The 14,495-nt window shown below is 56.7% G+C and overlaps 1 protein-coding gene and 1 pseudogene across 3 annotated transcripts; both read left to right on the forward strand.

Annotated features, from left to right (window-relative positions):
• The first annotated feature begins 2,471 nt into the window (after positions 1-2,471).
• On the forward strand, positions 2,472-4,361 carry LOC509705 (sentrin-specific protease 3-like; annotated as a pseudogene).
• A 5,963-nt stretch (positions 4,362-10,324) lies between these two features.
• On the forward strand, positions 10,325-13,419 carry LOC407171 (Fc gamma 2 receptor). 3 transcript variants are annotated; one of them, XM_005219674.5, is made up of 5 exons: positions 10,325-10,502; positions 10,655-10,690; positions 10,867-11,166; positions 11,379-11,681; positions 12,647-13,419. In XM_005219674.5, the coding sequence occupies exons 1-5, from the start codon at positions 10,469-10,471 to the stop codon at positions 13,261-13,263; spliced, it is 1,290 nt and encodes a 429-aa protein (XP_005219731.2). In that variant the 5' UTR covers positions 10,325-10,468; the 3' UTR covers positions 13,264-13,419.
• Positions 13,420-14,495: the final 1,076 nt, after the last annotated feature.

Consider the following 14,495-nt stretch of genomic DNA (forward strand, 5'->3'; position numbering starts at 1 on the left):
CCCGGGGCTCACCGGGTCTCCGCCAGCCAAGGCAGCCAGTGAAGCCCGTGCTCCCGGGTCTGGGCTCCCGTCCCGAGTCCACCCTCCACACAGCACCTTGCTACCTGCCCCTTCAGAACTGTGTCCCACTCAAACTCCTCACCAGTTTCAGGGCGAGCTCCAAACTCTTCTAAGTGAACTCAAGGCTGTTCATCATGCCCCAGAGGAGGCCCCCAACCTCAGCTCTCACTTCTGTTCTGCTCCAAACCCGAAGGCTGCAGTCACACCACAAACACACACACACTCAGACGACTTCACACAATGGTGAGCCATTTAACACACGTGTGCTTTCCCATATCTGCTTTTTTTAGGGTCATCTAGACCTGGCCGATCCATTCCCATGTCTCCAGTTGAAACTCCATGGGAAGAGTAAAACCGTGGTTATTTCTTTGTCTTTTCTGATTCTTTTTGTGACTGCTACAGGGTACGCCAGGGACACACAGTAAATCCTCGGTGAGCATTTCTCTACCGGTGTTTTACGCGTTGCTGGAGTTCAGTTGCTGCTGAGTGTTTAATTTACACGTTGGATTTCTCTAGCCTATTTGCAATACAGTGGCACACATGATCCTCATGAAGCAATCGGAGCCTCACGGTGCATTATGTCTCTGTCATAATCCAGGGCCCCTGCGCCTGGGGCAGCAATGCATAACCTCCACCGCCTCCCCCCTCCTCCTGTCCACACAGTCCTTGTGTCTCCAGGGCTCTCTGGAACTTTCCTTCCTCTCTGGAATGGTCTCACTCTCACCCCAGGTCTCCACCTCCTCAGAAAGCCACTCCCTAAACCATAGTCCACTCTGGCCCTCCGAGGCCTCCCACCCCCCGCCACTGCCTTTCCCCTCGCCTGGGGTCCTGGAGGGGCAGGCGGCCAGTGGGAGGGTCTCGGGAGGCCACACGGCCATGCAGGGGAGAGGGGAGTGAGGTGGAGACCCTGGGTCAGCCCAGCGCAGGCCCTCCTGGGCTCATCCCCTGGACACTCTCAGGGCCCGGCCCCCACCCCCAAGGCTCCAATTCAACAACTGGGGAGTCCGGTTCTCTTTGCTCAGAGGGATCCCAGGCCACCGGAGCAGTTTCAGAGTATCTCAGAGGAGCCAGGGCCCCTCAGATATCTGAGGACAGGCTGGTTTCCCGGGGGGTAGAGAGCTCTTGGCTGGCCTGCAGAGGATACAGACTCCATCCCATGCAGAGGCCCCCCAGTCACTCGTGTTGAGGTCCCCAAAGCCTCTGTTGGTTGGTAAACAGGAGTGGCAGTGACGGGGTGCATTCAGTTCTCGCTCAGGACAGGCTGGGGCACACAGCGCCAAGGAGACAGGCCACGCCCATCAACAAGGAGCCCCCAAGCCCCACGCTGGTGTCCAGCTGGGGCACAGTCCTGGACTCCACTTCCACGATGTCCCTCTCTGAACCTCAGTGTGCTGGTCTGCACAGTGGGTGGAGCCCGGCAGCATTCTCCCGTCGCCTGTCTGCTGGGAGAGTTGGTGGAGGTGGACGCTGGAACCGCAGCCCAAGTCTGCACCCAGGAGTTCTCAGCTGCGTGGCTTCACTGGCGCATTCGGCAGGTCGTCGCTGTGCCCAGGGCCTTGGAAAGCGTTCTGACCGTGGCTCGGTGCCCTCATCCCCTGCTCCCCCCGCCTCCCTCCTCTGACGGGAGCCCCATAGAAAATGTAGCAAGTCAGGTGAGAGTGGATGGGGAGGCCTGGCGCCAGAGACCTAGGAGGGCACCATCCGGAGCCCCGCACCAGGGAGAGGGGCCTGCGTTCGGTTCTGAGCGCCCTGCCCGTTAAACAGTCTAAAGTTCCTAGAAAGCTCCTTCCATCCCCACTTCACTCCCTGATCCTCTGGACAGAGATCCGGGATTCCCGGGAAGAAGGAAAGTGGGGAAGGCGCTCCTGCATGGAGGTGGCAGGGGGCTGGCTGGCATCCGAGGGGCTGCCCCGGGATGGCAGGGGCACCCCGGGCGGGTACCGCGGCTCAGCGGGAGCCTAGCAGCGGGAGCGGGCGCGGGGTGAGGAGCGGCGGCGGGATGGGGGGTGGGGGTTGGCGGCTTTAAGCGAGTAGGTGAGTATGCGTCCAAGGAGCGGAGTTACGCAATGGCTGTGAGGAAATCTCAGACTTGCTAACACAGTTGGCAAAGAATGCTCGGAGGGGGGCTACTGGCTTTCGAAATGTCAGTACAACCTCATTTTTAACAGATAACTTCTGTAAATGACTATAACACACAGAAACAGTCTGACGGATGTAGACAACGTATCAGTAAGGGGATTCAGAGGCATAAACCTCTATGCATAAAGTAAATGGGACCCGGAAGCGCGGGAACCCTGAATTGAGACAGCAGGAGAGGCGGGGCCGAGGGAGAGGTGAGCTGGGAAGCCTGAGGCGGAGGCGCCCGCCCTCGGGCCTGTCTGCCCGGCTGCCCCAAGCTGGGCTACTGGAAGATGAAAGAGACTCTGCAAGACTAGCCTGAGCCTCCTGGACCCAGCATAGCCCCCGCTTATCCAAGTCCCAGGCGGCAGCATCCTCGTTGGTTCCCAAACCCCCAAAGAAAGAAAGCAGAAAGTGAGGTCGCCCAGTCGTGTCCGACTCTTTGCGACCCCATGGACTGTAGCCCGCCGGGCTCCTCTGTCCATGGGATTCTCCGGGCAACAATACTGGAGTGGGTTGCCACTTCCTCCTCCAGGGCATCTTCCCAACCCAGAGGTCAAACTCAGGTCTCCCACATTGTTGGCAAACTCTTTGCCTTCTGAGCCACAAGAGAATCCCCCAAACCCCGACTCAAATCAGGTGGAGGGTTTGGGCCGGATGCTGGGTCAGGGACCACAGTGCCCCCCGGATGCCTCCCTGTCCCTCGGGCCGCTTTTGACGCCTCAGCTCGTGAAGAGGAGGAGGAAAACCCGACGATGAAGGTGAAGGTGAGGAGGGGGAAGCGGCAGCTTGGAGGCCACCCCCCAGATGGGCTCAGCTGGGGGCGTCCCAGGGGCCTCGCCCTCCCCGCCCTACTTATCGGAAAACCTGTTTGCAGCGCCGACCTCACAGAGCTGTGAGTCTTCCGGATGCTGCTGTACTCAGAGAAGCACCTCGATGCCACTCCACTGCAAGCTTTGGGGTGCCACCGGGGCCGGCGGGGGAACCTCACACACCCCAAGGGCCACCTTTCACCCCGGGAAGGGGCTGCGACGCCACAGGTGCCCTCCCCTTGCTGTCGTTTTGACTTCCCCGCGGGGACCACCTCCTCCCCTGGCCCGGTCTGCTAGGTGCTCTCATGGCTGAGGAGGGGGTGACAGGGTCTCCACCAGAGCCCTCTCGGGCCCCCGTGGAGGAAGGTGGATTAAGCTGGACTCCAGTGTCTCCTCTGGGCCCTGACCTGGGTCTCGTCTCCTGGACTCTGCCCAGCGGCTTTGGGGGAACCACCTGGGCCGCAAGGAGAGTGAAGTCTGGCACCCTGTGAGGCCAGCATCCTCATCAGCAGTGCGTGAAGGGCTGGGGACTGCGTGGCCCAGGAGCTCTTCCAGGCCCGGACATGGGCGCTGTAGGAGAGGCCGAGCAGCCTGGGGGAAGCTGGGCAGGACAGCACCCCAAGGGAGAAGCTTGTCTGCTGTGTGCAGAGCATCTCGGATGAATTCCTTCAGACAGATGGCAGCCTCGTCCTCCTCAGCACAGGTGAGGGCATGGAGCAACCGGAGGACATTTCCTGCCAGAATTGTCTGTACCGTCCAGGAAGGGCTTGGGGCGGCGATGGAGCCAGCCATACCCGCGGATGCCAGGCAATGCCCAGCTGAGGGGCCTCCCGTCACCCATAAGGGCATGTGCCCACCACAGGTGGCTCGGGGACTCTGTCCATGGACAGAACTGGCTCAGCGACCCAGTGGCGGATGTGGGTGGAGACCTGGCAATGGACACGGTCCCTGAAAAGGTGCACTTCTCCAGCAGTTTCTTCTACGATGAACTGCGTACCATGGGTCATGACGGAGTGAAAGGGCGGGCCGAAGACGTGGACATCTTCAGCAAGGAACTGTTGCTAGCCCCGTGGGCCCTCATCTCTGCTGACGTCAGGCGGCACACCTGTTCTGACTCGCAGCGCACCCTGCACCGCCGCTGCCCTCAGCCTATGGCCAGGTATCTGCAGGCAGAGGCCGGGAAGACAGACTGGCTGGACCTCCAGCAGGGCTGAAAGGTTCCTTCAACATGAATGTGGCCAGCAGAACAAAACCAGTGACTGCAGCGCCTCTGTGCTGCAGGACTGCCCGCACCTGGCCCTGTCTCAGCCACTCAGCTCCGCTCAGCAGGACGCGCCCGAGCTTTGGCGGCCGATCTAGGAGGAGATCTAGGAGGAGCCATGTCCGCAGACTCGGGGTCAGCCTCGGGGCCCAGGTTGTAAACGGGCAGCGGAACGTGTGAGACCCTTCCTAAGCAGCTCCACTTCCTTTGGTCTCTAGCCTCTTTCCACCCAGTTCCCTTTGGTTTTCCATATTTAAATGCTTTAACTGATTTCTGTATTTTTGTTTTCTTTGAGAGAATACTTGCTGATTTCTGATGTTCAAGGGGTGGCCATGGAAAAATCCCCAATTTCCCTCTGTCTGCAGGGGAGTATGGCCTTGTGGCCTGGGTGGGGCAGTCACCTGCGTTCCATGTGCAGGGCAGGTGGTGAGGGGCAGGAAAATCCGGGCATGGTGGGTGGGCAACGGGGTTACTGCCTGCCAAATCTTCAAACATTATATATTATATATATAAATGCCATGGCCCTGCTCTGTAAACAAAGGATCCTTTGGAGATAAAAAATAAATAAGTCACAAGGATATCTCATATAGCATGGGGAATATAGCCAATATTTTATAACTCTGAGTGGAGTATAATCTATAACAAAAATTGAATCACTGTATATAATATATACACTGTATATACTACTGTATGTTTTAATTAAATCAACTGTTTAATTAATATACATTATATGTCTATAATATAGACATATATTACACATACCTTGATTGACATGCAAACAGTTACAGGCTTAAGTGCTTGTTAGGGCTTCCCTGGTGGCTCACATGGTCAAGAATCTGTCTGTGATGGGAGAGACTCAGGTTCGATCCCTGGATCAGGAAGATCTCCTGGAGAAGGGAAGGGCAACCCACTCCAGTATTCTTGCCTGGGAAATCCCATGGACAGAGGAGCCTGGTGGACTACAAGCATGCATGCTAAGTCACTTCAGTTGTGTCCGACTGTTTGCAACCCTGTGGACTGTAGCCTGTTCATAGTAATATATGCAAATGAATGAATAAATAAATTACTACATGGGAAAAAGAGAAAACTTTAGAGTAGAAATGCCAACTTATCAATACAGAGGGAGGGGTGGAAAGAGATCACCATTATTTAGTTCCCCTCATGTCAGGGGAGACTCATCCACAATTACTAACAACGGCAGTTGTGTGTCTGCCAGACGTATGTTGTACGTCTCCCAATATTGGACGAGAACCCAGCATCTATCCCGACACTGATCGAATTCCAAGGGAGAACTGGGGACTTTGCCTTGAGAAGCCGGGCACATGCCTGCTTGACGTGACCAGGCGATGAGCATGCATGACCAGGGTGGGGAAGGGGGGACACCTGGGCTCCTGACACCATGGAGACGACCACAGCCTCATTTCTGGGCTTCCGTCCAACAACGAGTGACCTGGGTCAGCTCATCCGTCCACACGGTCGGCAGAGGTTGAAGGTCATCTACAAATCCTGTACCCCTGAAGGCGGTCTGGGGCCCAAGGCACCAAGACTGGGGGGTCGTGCAGATTCTGGGGGATGACAAAACAGGACAACCACAGGCAACATATGCTTCCGGGTGAAACCCTGGACCAAAAGGAAAAACTGAGGCTGTCTGGCAGGTGACTAAATGTGAATTGGGACTGATGACTTGGTAAAATTTACATCAGCAAAGACCTCCAAATTGGCAGACTCAGGGTCACGTAGACGAGTGTTCGTGTCTATGGGAGGCACACACCGGTGTTTTTACGGTGATGATGCTTTATCCCAGGGCTTCCCAGGTGCTGCACTGGTAAAGAATCTGCCTGTCAGTGCAGGAGATGGAGGAGATGTGGGTTTGATCCCTGAGTCGGGTGTGGTGGGTTAGTCACCAAGTCGTGTCCGACTCTTTCGACCCCGTGGATTGTAGCCCGCCAGTCCATGAGATTCTCCAGGCAAGAATACTGGAGTGGGTTGCAATTTCCTTCTCCAGGGGATCTTCCTGACCCAGGAATCAAACCCGGGTCTCCTGCACTTCAGGCAGATTCCTTACCGACTGAGCTATGAGGGAAGCCTAGGGTTGGGAAGATCCCCAGGAAATGGCAACCCTCTCCAGTATTCTTGCCTGGAAAATTCCCATGGACTGAAGAGCCTGGTGGGCTACAATCCATGGGGTTGAAAAGAATTGGACACAGCTGAGCGACTGAGCACATACATGCTTTATATCAGAAAAACATCTGTGTGTCTACATGTTTCTGTGTGTGTACACACATATGTAGCAGACTCACTCTCCCGCCACGTCCCTCCCTGACCACGTCATTCTCTTCCGACAGCTCTCTCTCTACATCTGCTTCTGTGTCTATCTCTATCTCACTTGGGTAAAATATTACTCAACTGGGAATGTAGGTCAAGATGATGTCGGAAAAAAGGCAATTCTTCTAAGTTTCCCTGTAAAACAATAAAATGACTATAAGATCACTTTGAATGAGGAGATTTAATAAGAGAGTAAGACATTTGTGTGCTGCAGGTTGCTCCTGTTTACCTTGAAGCCATGTGGGCAGAGCGGGGGCGACTATGATCTTCTCAGGGCTGAGATCCTCTGCGATCTTAGCATAGTCTGAGAGCTGGGTCTGGGATATTGTGGAAGCCAATTTCTAACGTCATGCAGGTGCTTGCCTCAGACCCTGAAGCTAAGATGAGAGCCCCCAGAGAAATGTCATTTCTCCCCAAGCCTTACCCACTCCCCCACCCCACCTCCGCCGACCTCCCACCTCTCCCTGAAGCTCCTCCAGCGCTGCCTAGCTTTGTAATCCTGCTTTCCTCCCCTCAGTCCAGCTCCACAGCTCAAGCCCAGAAGGTGAACAAGCGTAACTGGAGAGGATGCGGGTCCTGGGTCCTGGCAGGAGGACTGGGTGGGGAGGGTCTGGGCTTCGGGACGAGGAAGCATGGACGCTTCCGTCTCTGTGATCCCAGACACAGCCCTGCCCCGTGCTGGACCCAGAGAGGAGTGTGCAGGACTGCACAGTTTGGGGAATCTCGGCATGAGATGAAGTTTATCACTCCCCAGACGCAGCCATGCGCGATTTGCTGTCTGAGGAGGGCAAACAGCTGGGCAGCCCAGTGAGTCCCAGCTTGCTATGGGGGACCCCCACACGGTCTTGTTTGGTTCCTCATGTGGGATCTTAGGTCCCCGGCCAGGGGTCAACACTGCTGCCCCCTGAAGCGGAAGCGCTGAATCTTAACAACTGGGCCACCAGGGGAGTGCTGCCCCGCTCTTTTGAATAGATAAAGCCGGGACACTTCCCCTCCTTTCACTCAACTCCCAGCAGCTTCTGACCTCAGCCTTCCTCTTGAAATAGGACACCCCTGGGCTGCTGGGATGCCACTCCTCAGGGGGGCCCTCCTGATGCCATGTGGGCCCCGCCTTCCTGGTCCTCTTAATGTGGTTCCTTTGAATTGGTGGTGTGTCCATGTCTCAGACGGTACTGCTGCCAGGGATGGTTGCATAGTGTGTGCACTGCACAAGAGAGTCCCGGGGGTCTGAGATGCTTGCCCTTTCTTATTCACACAGAAACCCCTGTAGACTAGCCTCACCCTAGCCTAGGATCCCCTGTCTCCCCTTCACTCCACTTCCTCTGCCCTCCGGCCCTGTGGACTTAGATGCGGTGGAACCACCCAACAATGTGCCTTGGGGGGGTACCTATAGGCATTGGGCACCTCCTCTCACAGGAAGGGCACCCCATCCATTGTGTTAACACATGAGACCAGTCTGTATTTTAGGTTGTCAGATCCCAAAGTACAGCTGCACCCTCTGTACGCTCATCATTCACAAGTATTTCCTAACCCGCCTCCTTCCTGAGAGCCAGCCTTATGTAATCAGCGACCCATAAGCCGCCTGCCCAGTCCAGTAGCTCAGTAGCACATGGACGACTTGCAAAGGCCTCTTACTCTTTAGGGCTCATCACTCCCAAACACCCAAACGTTGCTCTCAATCCTTTTCTTTCCCGTGTCATGGCAGCGTCTAGAGACACTGACTGGCTGGCATGGTGGACTGACTTACACATACACGTGTTTACGTGTGACTGTGTCTCGCTGCCCCATGCTGCAGTACACGGATCCTGCGCGGCAGGGGCCACTGCTCCAGCTGCGGTGTGTGGCCTTGGCAGTCGCAGCACGTGAGCCCGGGTGCTCTGCAGCATGTGGGTCTTAGTTCCCCGGCCAGGGATCGAACCCGTGTCCCCTGCCTTGCAAAGCAGATCCTTAACCACCGGACCACCAGGGAAGTCCTTCTTTATTCCTATTGAGGTATCGTTGATGTGCAGTATTATCGTCGTTTCAGGTGTACAATCTAGTGATCCAAAATTTTTACAGATTATACTCAAAATGTTATAGACTACATATAAAGTTATTATAAAATATTGGCTATACTCTTGACTTACAGCCATTATCTTGGAGTAAACACAGTGGCACACATTTTCATAGGCTACCATGACTATCTGACAAGGCTATTTCAAGAGAGGAAAACTCGAATCTCAGTCTCCCAAATCAACTTAGATTGAAAAGAACTTTTAAAAACGGGGGTGGGGGGTGGGGAGTCCGATTGTAACCTGATTGCTCAATTCACACAAGCAGTGGGTGATTAATACATATTTAAATAAATATCACACTGCAGCCACGAAATTAAATGCTGGTTGGTCTCTGAAAGAAAAGCTATGATAAACCTGGACAGTATACTAAACAGCAGAGACATCTCTCAGCCAACAAAGGTCCGTCTAGTCAGGGCTATGGTTTCTCCAGTAGTCATGTATGGATGTGAGAGCTGGACCATAAAGAAAGCTGAACATCAAAGAACTGGTTCTTTTGAACTGTGGTGTTGGAGAAGACTCTTGAGAGTCTCTTGGACTGCAAGGAGATCGAACCAGTCAATCCTAAAGGAAATCAACCCTGAATATTCATTGGAAGCATTGATGCTGAAGGTGAAGCTCCAATATTTTGGTCACCTGATGTGAAGAGCTGACTCATTGGAAAACACCCTGACGCTGGGAAAGATTGAAGGTGGGAGGAGAAGGGGATGACAGAGGATGACATGATTGGATGGCATCGCTGACTCAGTGGACATGAGTTTGAGTAAACTCTGGGAGATAGTGGAGGACAGGGAAGCCTGGTGTGTGGCAGTCTGTGGGGTCGCAAAGAGTCAGACACAACTTAGCAACTCAACAACAGGTAAATATCAATTTCTCCAGATAACTCAGAGATCTAATTCAGCTTACTGTCATAGAAGTTTTAGACAAAAAGCACAGAATGAAGAAGAAAGCCCTGCCCAAGGATCGTGGAGCCCCGAGGAGCCAGGAAGGACCCAGGGGCTTCTTCCCAGGAAGGCGGGAGACAGCAATACGAGAAAAAGACAAGTCCCTGAAGGGGGCTGTGATGGGGGAAACCCACACTCCGGGGCAGGGGAGGAGTCAGTTTCCTTCCTTATTCCCTGAGCATCTCCTCTGGGCTCTCGGCCACGTAGGACGCCACTGAGCCCAGGGTGACACTGACCGTGTGTCCCTCACAAAGAGCAGACTTGTGGACACAGAGGGGAAGGAGAGGGTGGGATGAATGGAGAGAGTAGCGTGGAAACGCGCACACCAGCTCGTATAAAACAGACCACGGGGGAATGTGCCGTGTGACTCAGGGAGCTCACACAGGGGCTCTGTGACAACCTAGAGGGAGGGAGGTTCTAGAGGGGGGCATGTGACACATACGGCCGATCCATGTTGATGTATGGCAGAAACCAGCACCATATTGTAAAGTAACAATCCTCCAATTAAAAAAAAAATGTGTCTCTGGGGATCTGAGCCCTCCCCGAAGCGTCTCCAGGGCCTCGTGACCCCAGCCATAGTGAGGACCCCATGGGGACCTGTTGATGGATGGGTAGAGGAGGAAGCAGACCCCGAGGCAAAGCTTGCAGAGGGAAGGAGCCTGGCCTTCCTCATCTGGAAGGGGCGTCTCAGGAAGTCACGGGGCTGGCTTCCTGCTCTGTCACGGAGACAAATGCCAGGCTTCCTGGGAGGGACAGTTCTCCTTTCTGTGGGGACGCTGATGTGACACCCTTGACGAGAAAACTCCGCCTCAGACTGCCAACAGCCTGTGGGTCTGTCTGTCTGGGGCACCCAGGTCTTCTCCATCCTCACAGCCTGGACCGCAGGGAGGAGACGCCATGGCCCCCACCCTCCCTGCCTTGCTCTGCCTTGGTGAGATGAGGTGGGGACGGGGGAGCCCTGGTCTGGAGGGACCCCCCCAGCCAGCCTGCTCCATCAGGGGACCCCAGGGCCCAGGAGGCTCCAGGGGAGGAGAGGCACTGTCAGAGCTGAGGGCACACCTCTCACAGGGCGCTCTCTTCCAGGGCTGAGTGTGGGCCTAAGGACCCAGGTGCAGGCCGGTGAGTCTGTCCCAGGGCCCAGCTCACTCCTCTCATGGGGACATGGGTCACCCCCAGGCTGTGGGCAGGGGGAGGGCAGCTCGGGGCTCACGGAGTGGGGAGTCTGGGAGGTCTGGGCTGAGAGCCGGGGCCTCGGGGGGGAACACCCGGTGAGCCTGCCTCTGATTTCCTTCCAGGGACCTTCCCCAAACCCATCATCTGGGCTGAGCCCAGCTCTGTGGTCCCCTTGGGGAGCTCCGTGACCATCTTGTGTCAAGGGCCCCCGAATACCAAAAGCTTCAGTCTGAACAAAGAGGGCGACTCAACCCCCTGGAACATACATCCATCACTAGAGCCCTGGGACAAAGCCAACTTCTTCATCAGTAATGTCAGAGAGCAGCAGGCAGGGAGATACCACTGCTCCCACTTCATCGGAGTTAACTGGTCAGAGCCCAGCGAGCCCCTGGACCTGCTGGTGGCAGGAGAAGAGCCAGCGGGTCAGTCGGGGACCAGACTCTGCACAGGCCCCACCGGGGAGCCCCAGGGGTGATGCTGGGACCAGGGGGAGGGGTCCCAGGGAGGGACAGAGAGACGGGGGTTGGGGAGGGGAGAGACTTGGAGAAACAGAGACAGCGCTGAGGGACCAGAGAGGCCCATGGAGTCTCGCTCAGAACCCGGGCCGGTGCCCGCACCCCCTTCCTCTCTGCAGGACGGCTCAGAGACAGACCCTCCCTCTCGGTGCGGCCAAGCCCCTCGGTGGCCCTGGGGGAGAATGTGACCCTGCTGTGTCAGTCAGGAAACAGGACGGACACTTTCCTTCTGTCCAAGGAGGGGGCAGCCCATCGCCCCCTGCGTCTGCGCTCCCAGGACCAAGACGGGTGGTACCAGGCCGAGTTCTCCTTGAGCCCTGTGACCTCAGCCCACGGGGGCACCTACAGGTGCTACCGCTCACTCAGCACAAACCCCTACCTGCTGTCACAGCCCAGTGAGCCCCTGGCGCTCCTGGTCGCAGGTGAGGACCAATCTGTCTGTCAACTCAGCAGCTCGGGGCTCTGCCCTGGGAGCGCCAGGCGGTGGTGGAGGAGGGGGCGCTGAGGGAGGGGCCCCATGACAGAGGAGCCTCAGAGCCTGTGCCCCGCCCCTTCCTCCCTCACCAGGGTCTCGGAGGGCCAAGTGGGCAGTGTGAGGGTCTCAGGGAGGCCACAGGGCCATGCATGGCAGAGGGGAATGAGGTGGGGACTCCGGGTCAGCCTGGCGTACGCCTTCCTGGGCTCATTCCCAGGACCCAGTCTCCCAGACACAGACCCAGATCCGAACCTGGGGAGTCTCGGGGCTATCTGCTCAGGGAAGACAGCCCACCCCAGGGACACTTTGACATTCTCTGGGAGAACAAGGCCCCTCAGATCGTCAAGGGCCGGTGGGGAGTCGGGCGGAGATGTCGGGGGAGCCACAGGCTACAGGGGCCTGAGGCTGCTGGATGGGAATCAGTCTGGGAAGGAGCAGGCCCACCCCAACCCATCCTGCCCCCGGAGGCTCCAGGGATCACCCCCTCCCCAGGCAGAGTCAAGCCGGCAGAGGCAGAGGGCTGAGCCAGCGCCTGTGGGGGGCGGTGATGGGTCCGTGGGACCCCGCATACCACCGCTCAGGGGCGGGCCCCACCCTGTGGTGTCTGAGCTCCGTCAGCTCAGAGTCCTGAGCAGGAACGTCTGAGACAGTAAGATAGAGAGGCCCCGGGAGGCTCCCGAGGAGGACATGGCCCACCCACAGCCTCCCTTCAGGATCCTCGGGCCCTGCTAACACCCTCCCCCAGCACCGCGGTCAGACCCGCGAGTGGGAACGAGGACACCGTCCCCGTCAGGGGCTGGGCTCCGGGGCCACGTCCTCTCCCAGGAACGGGTGCCCTGGGCGCACACCCCGGTTCCTGGTGACGGGGCCGGCGCTGACCTGTGCGCCCTCAACCCAGACTACACGATGCAGAATCTCATCCGGATGGGCCTCGCAGCCTCGGTCCTGCTGCTCCTTGGGATCCTGCTCTGCCAGGCTCGGCACGACCACGGAGGAGCCCGAGAAGCAGCCCGGAGCTGAGCACCGGGACCTCGCACCGCCTGGAGCGCTGGAGCCTGGGACGCGAGCTTCCGGCCCAGGAGCTTCTAGAAGAGCCTTTGAACCCGGGGGAGAGACGCGCTGCTGGGCGTGAGGAGGCCCGGGAGTCCCCGGCGGCAGGGGGGCGCTGGGGGCTCGGACTCTGCTCCCGGCGGGGCGTGGGGGGGGGGGTGCGGCGGGGCCCTCCCTCCCGGGGCGGAAGCCCGACTCCTGTCTCCGCTCACCCCCGGCTCAAGGCACCTCCCAATGCCAGGGGGCGGGTCCTCGCCCTGCATGCCCGCAAGCTCTGTCCACTCATGGAGGACGTGAGCTTCATTGTTAATGCCAGCCGCCTCTGGTGTGCGCAAAGACCTCCATCCCTTCTCAGAAACAGAATGATGTGGACTTCTCCAGGGTTCCAGAGGTTAAAACTCCGCCTGCCAGTGCAGGAGCTCGGGTCTGATCCCTGGTTCCCGAAGATCCCAGCTAAGCCTGTGTGCCCCAACGACTGAGCCCGCATGCCCCTGCGCTCTGCAGCAGGGGAAGCCCTGGCCTGCAACTGGAGAGTAACCACCACTCTTCACAACCAGAGAAAACCCTGGCGGCAGCAGCAGTGAAGACCCAGCACAGCCAAAAACAAATAAATAAATACTTTTGTATATAAAACAGATTGTCATGTAAGAAACTGAATAAATGGGTGAAGGTGGGGCCCCACTGGGAGCAGATGGATCCAGAACTCTTCCCTGAACCCCCTGGACCCCTCATGCCCTGCTCTCCTCATCAGGTGACACCCGGTGTCGTTTCTGCAGACACCATCGCTGCGAGGGGACACCCTGACGTTTGAAGTGACAGCCAGGTGCTCTGCTGGTAAACGGCTAAGGAATACAACAGTTTATAAAGAGCCCAGGTGTGTGAGCTGTGTGTCTGCTTTGGTGCAAACGCTCTCCGTGGCCAACCTCAAGGAGCCTGGGTGAACACGCTGAAGGCCCGGTGGGAAGGAAGGAGCAGGCTGACTTTCCCACAGGAGCGGGTCTAATCCAGCCAGCCCCCACCGATGGCCCCACGCGCACAGATGTGTCCTTTGTGTTAGGTTAGATCATTTCCATGTCAGTTTCAAGCCCCACTTTCCATGAAATCAGATGCCAAAACCTTAGTCCATCAGAGGAGAGGGAAAGAGAAAACTATGCAAGTACCAGTTGCGGGAGAAAACACGGAGCACTTTGGCTCCAATACCTTACAGCTTGGAGTGCAAATCGCCTCAGTAATTTGGGGAGGAAATAACAACCATCAGTTAAAAGGGAGAGACACACAGCCCCCACCCAGAGTTATGTAACCGAGGGGGAAATTGTGCCTAACCACCAGTACACATGCAGGAGAGTAAGGACAGAGGGTCACTCATATCAGACAGATCACAGAAAACAATCTCACAAACATGAATGCTTTGGTGTATACATGTGATGGAGCTTTTTTTGAGTTAAGAGAAGACTGTACTGACATACTGAGTTAACAAAAAGTTAAGACAAAACTCCTCGGAAACCATTGGCTAGTGATTCTCCCTTGCAAAATACATTAACACCAGTCTAGAAAGATCTGCAACCTGTTGCTAGTGTTAGCTTTCCAAAACTGCTGGGAAACCCGCCAATCAGTTGCTGCACTTGGAAACCTCTGGTCTTCCAGGCACGCCTCTCCCTTCCTCTCACACCTTCCCTCAAACCACTGCGGGTTTCCCGGGGGCGTGGGGGGC

This window comes from Bos taurus, chromosome 18 (assembly GCF_002263795.3).
Source record: "Bos taurus isolate L1 Dominette 01449 registration number 42190680 breed Hereford chromosome 18, ARS-UCD2.0, whole genome shotgun sequence".
NCBI classification, from domain to species: domain Eukaryota; kingdom Metazoa; phylum Chordata; class Mammalia; order Artiodactyla; family Bovidae; genus Bos; species Bos taurus.